This window comes from Palaemon carinicauda, chromosome 44 (genome assembly GCF_036898095.1).
Source record: "Palaemon carinicauda isolate YSFRI2023 chromosome 44, ASM3689809v2, whole genome shotgun sequence".
Lineage (NCBI taxonomy): Eukaryota > Metazoa > Arthropoda > Malacostraca > Decapoda > Palaemonidae > Palaemon > Palaemon carinicauda.
The window spans coordinates 12,101,785-12,106,339 of NC_090768.1; the positions used below are offsets into that span (position 1 = coordinate 12,101,785).

General features: G+C 39.2%; 1 protein-coding gene across 1 annotated transcript; it reads left to right on the plus strand.

The window, feature by feature from the left end:
- The first annotated feature begins 252 nt into the window (after positions 1–252).
- LOC137634219 (early endosome antigen 1-like) lies at positions 253–2,978 on the plus strand. Its single transcript, XM_068366488.1, has 3 exons — positions 253–738; positions 1,074–1,823; positions 1,959–2,978. Exons 1-3 carry the CDS (start codon positions 253–255, stop codon positions 2,976–2,978), a joined length of 2,256 nt encoding a protein of 751 aa, XP_068222589.1.
- The last annotated feature ends 1,577 nt before the right edge of the window (positions 2,979–4,555 follow it).

The following is a 4,555-nucleotide window of genomic DNA, read 5'->3' on the forward strand; positions in this document are numbered from 1 at the left end:
TGTTATCCAAGAACGGAATGCTGCATGCGAGGAAATTACGTTAAATCTTCAGGGACAGCTGCGAACTCTACAGGATTCCCTGGTCTACAAATGGTTTTCGTGGCTTCTACCGAAGCGCCGCGTTTTGAAGACTGTCGGGCAGTCGCCTCACAGGAAGGATTCTTAGGTAGGTGACTGCAGCGCTGTCCTTGGATCGGGGGCTTTTGGAAAGCCCGTGAGGAACTACGTGGGTGTGAACTTGCTTTGCGGCAAATGGAAGCAGAAGCTTTGAGATTCAACGACCAGTTGAGAACGAGATGGTTCGTTGGCAAACTACTCCGCGAATTCAACGTTGGAGGAGTGGAAGAAATACTTTCTCGTGGAAACAAAAACATTTATTACCTCGCTTTGGCTGCTGCTGGCGCCATATTCAGTGGAATTATGTTGGCTAAGAGAAGGATGACTAAAGAAGGCGAAGGCGTTCCAGAATTGAAGACAGAGGAAGTGACGCGAGAAAAACTGATAGCTCAGAAAGAGACTGAGATTCAAAAGCTGAAAATTGGCGGAGCCGAAAAAGATCTCAAGATGAAGGAACAGAAGGAACAAGAAACTATTAGGAAAGAAAAGGAAGATATTAAGAAGATACTGAATGATAAAATAAAACAACTAGAAAATGATTGCGTCCAAAAAGATCTCAAGATTAAGGAACAGGAGAACGAACAAGAAACTATTAGAAAAGAAAAGGAAGATATTAAGAAGGTATTGAATGATAAAATAAAACAACTAGAAAATGATTGCGTCCAAAAAGACCTCAAGATGAAGGAACAGGAGAACGAACAAGAAACTATTAGAAAAGAAAAGGAAGATATTAAGAAGATATTGAATGATAAAATAAAACAACTAGAAAATGATTGCGTCCAAAAAGATCTCAAGATGAAAGAACAGGAGAACGAACAAGAAACTATTAGAAAAGAAAAGGAAGATATTAAAAGGACATTGAATGGAAAAATAAACCAACTAGAAAATGATTGCGTCCAAAAAGATCTCAAGACGAAGAAACAGGAAAAGTTGCTGAAAATCTAAAAACTGAAAAGGAAATAATCAATAAAGTACAAAATGAAAAAAGTGAATTGCAAAATGAGTGTATCGAAAAAGAAAAGCTACTTGAAATTCTAAAAATTGAAAATGAAGCCCTGAAGAAAGTTCAGAATCAGAAAACTGAACAAATAAAACAATTGGTAAATGAAGTGGTTGAATTGAAGAGAGAAAAAGACGAGCAAGAAAGGCTGAAAGCTAAAATGGCGTCTGATTATCAAAATCTCGAAAAGGCGTACAATGACAAAGATCTTCAAATGAAAGAACTGAAAAAGTTACTGGAAAATCTTAAAACAGAAAATAATGGACTGAAAAATTTTCGAAAGGATCCTGTAAATAAATTGAGAAATGAAGAAGAAGAACTAAAGGCAGAAAAAGAAAAATTGGAGTCAGAATATGAAAATCTGAAGAAAGAGTGCGCCAAAAAAGATGATCAGTTGAAACGACAGGAAAGGCTACTGGAAATTCTTAAACCTGGGCATAAGGGACCGAAGAAATTCCAAAAGGATCATATAATTATATGGAAAAATAAGGTAGATGAATTGAATGCAGAGAAAGAGCAGCAAGAAAAGCTGAATGCAAAGATGGCGTCAGATTACCAAAATCTCTTAAAAGAATGCGCCAAGATCGATCTTGAGATGAAGAAACAGGAAAGGTTACTTGAGATTCTTAAAACTGAAAATGAGGCCACTCAAGCACAAAAGGAACAATTGAGGAACGAAATAAACAAGCTGAAGGCCGAGAAACAGGCGAAAAAAAACATGAAGGCCGAGAAACAGGCGAAAGAAAACACGAAGGCCGAGAAACAGGCGAAAGAAAACACGAAGGCCGAGAAACAGGCGAAAGAAAACATGAAGGCTGAGAAGACTTCTGATCAAGAAAAGGAAAAGGAATTCGTCAAGACAGACTTTAAGGGGAACGAACAGCAGAAGAATAAAGAAATTAAGAACGAGTGTAAGAAGGAAACGGAAAATAAGAAGGATGATCAGCGGGGAAAGTTAGATGGGTTATTGGCTCATAAAAATAAAAGGTTCGATGAGGCCATGACCATTTTTACAGATGCCTTGGCAATAGATTCGGACAACAAAGAACAAACCGCTCTTCTGCACATCCTTCGGGCTGAGGCGAACGCAGCCTCCGGAAACCCTCAGGATATGGATATCGTATTGGACTGTTGTCAAGCCGTCGATAAAGGTCTTCAAGGATGCCGAGCCTACATGCTTCGAGGGAAGCACCTTCTCAAACTTGGCCTTTTCGACGCTGCCATGAATGACTTCGAAACTACGAGGAAAGTTGCGAGCTCTAAAGAATGTTTGAAATTCATAGAAGATACTAAGGCACTAAAGAAGAAATGGGAGAGCCAAAGCCATTATGAGGTTTTGGGTGTGGGTCAGACGGCCACCAGGGCAGACGTTTTAAAAGCCTTCAAAGGCTTGTCCATGAAGTTACACCCGGACAGACACCGGGACAAGCCCGAATTCCTACAGGGGGCATTCGAGGAGAAGTTCAAAAGAGTGGTTAATGCTAAAATTGTTCTGACGGATGATCAAAGCAGAAGGGCATACGATGCAGAGCTTCTACAACGCCCAAGACAACAGCCAGGACAGTGGGACCAACGTCAGCAGAACTTCCAACGCCCAGGACAAGGACAACAGCCAGGACAGTGGGACCAACGTCAGCAGAACTTCCAACGCCCAGGACAACAGCCAGGACAGTGGTACCAACGTCGGCAGAACTTCCAATGGCCAGGACAACAGCCAGGACAGTGGGACCAACGTCGGCAGAACTTCCATTTCGAACCAAGAGGGGATCAACGTCAGTACTACTACTATTATGCACCAACAGGGGGACAATCTTTTGGGAATTTGTTTGAAATGTTTGAAGAATTGTTCAGGAATATGTAAATGAAAAGTCCTTCCTGAACGATAAGAAAAAAAGAATAGAAAATAAAAAAAAATATAAAACAATAAAAACCCAAAAATATATATAAAAAACAACCCCAGGAAAAAAAAAAACTAAAAAATCATTAGAAAAAATGAAAAAAAAATACAAAAAATTATAGTGGAATATATTCTTAGAATAAGTTTCATTTGAGTTTTGAGGAAAGTAATAGTATTTTACATTTGCAAGTACATAATTTTTCATATTTAAGACACACTGGAAGGATAAATTTGATGGACTTTGGAAAAACAGAGATAACATAACATTTTTTTGAGGAGGAAATATCCTTTGATGCAGATGGTACAAGCTCTACATCATCGGGTAATGGGTGGACTAAGCTGGAAGGATCGAGTTGATAGACTATGACGGATGGAGAGAAAAGGACTATTTTTTTAGGAGAAAATATCCAGCAAGTGCTTAAGGGATGCTTGGCTCCACTACCCGGCTTGATGGACGTGGAATACCTAAGAGGACTTGGTCTGCAGAGGGAAAAACCTTGTCTTTTTCTAGTATGCTATGTTCCCTGGTGTGGTCGTACAAGGGCTTCGTCAGGTGAACAAATGGTCAGATATCTAGATCTATTCTTTCGGATATTAACCTTCGGGTGGTTCTGGGGGAATAACCTAGAAGACTGGCTCTGCAAAGGGGAGAAGGCAAGGTTCTTCTAGTATGCGGTCAGGTCTTTATAGGGGGACCAAAGAAATCAGGCTGGGGAAAAAGCTTAATCCTTTGAGGAGAAGGTGAAGGTGAAGAGCTAAAAAAATAAAATCCCCCATAAATATAAAAAGCTAAAAAATCCCCCCAAAATATAAAAAATATAAAATCCAAAAAAATTGTTATAACAATAAAAAAAAACGGCAGCTACATGAGGAGAAGGAGAAGCAGGAAGAGAAAAAGCAGCAAGAGCAGCAGCAACAAAAAATTGAGAATAAAATAAAATTACGAAAACCCAAAAAATTATATAAACTAAAAAACCCTACAAAATAATAAAAAAAAAATAAAAAAAAGGGAGCAGCAGCAAAGAAAAAAAAAATGAAAAAAGGCAGCAGCAGCAGCAGAAAGAGGAGAAGGAGAAGCAGCAGAAGTGGCTGAGGCAGCAACAACATAAAAAAAAAAAAAAAAAAAAAAAAAAAAAAAAAAAAAAAAGGAGGCAGCAGCAGCAAGAGGAGAAGTAGAAGGAGGAGAGGTGTCTGAGGCAGTGTTACCATGAGATGAGAAAAAAAAAACCCAGCAGCAGCAGCATAAGCAGCAAGAGGAAAAGTAGACAGAGGAGTAGTGGCTGAAGCAGCAAAACAAAAGGAAAAAAATTTAAAAGCAAAAAATCCAAAAAAGGAGGCAGCAGCAGCAGCAAGAGGAGAAGTAGAAGGAGAACTGCCTGAGGCAGCGGCAAAAAGAATGAAGAAAAGAAAGCGAAAAAAAAGAGGCAGCAACAGCAGCAAGAGAAGTGGCTCAGGCAGCAACAAAAAAGAGAAAGGAAAAATTTAAAAAAAAGAATAAAAAAAAGGCAGCAGCAGCAGCAAGACAAGTAGAAAGAGGAGTG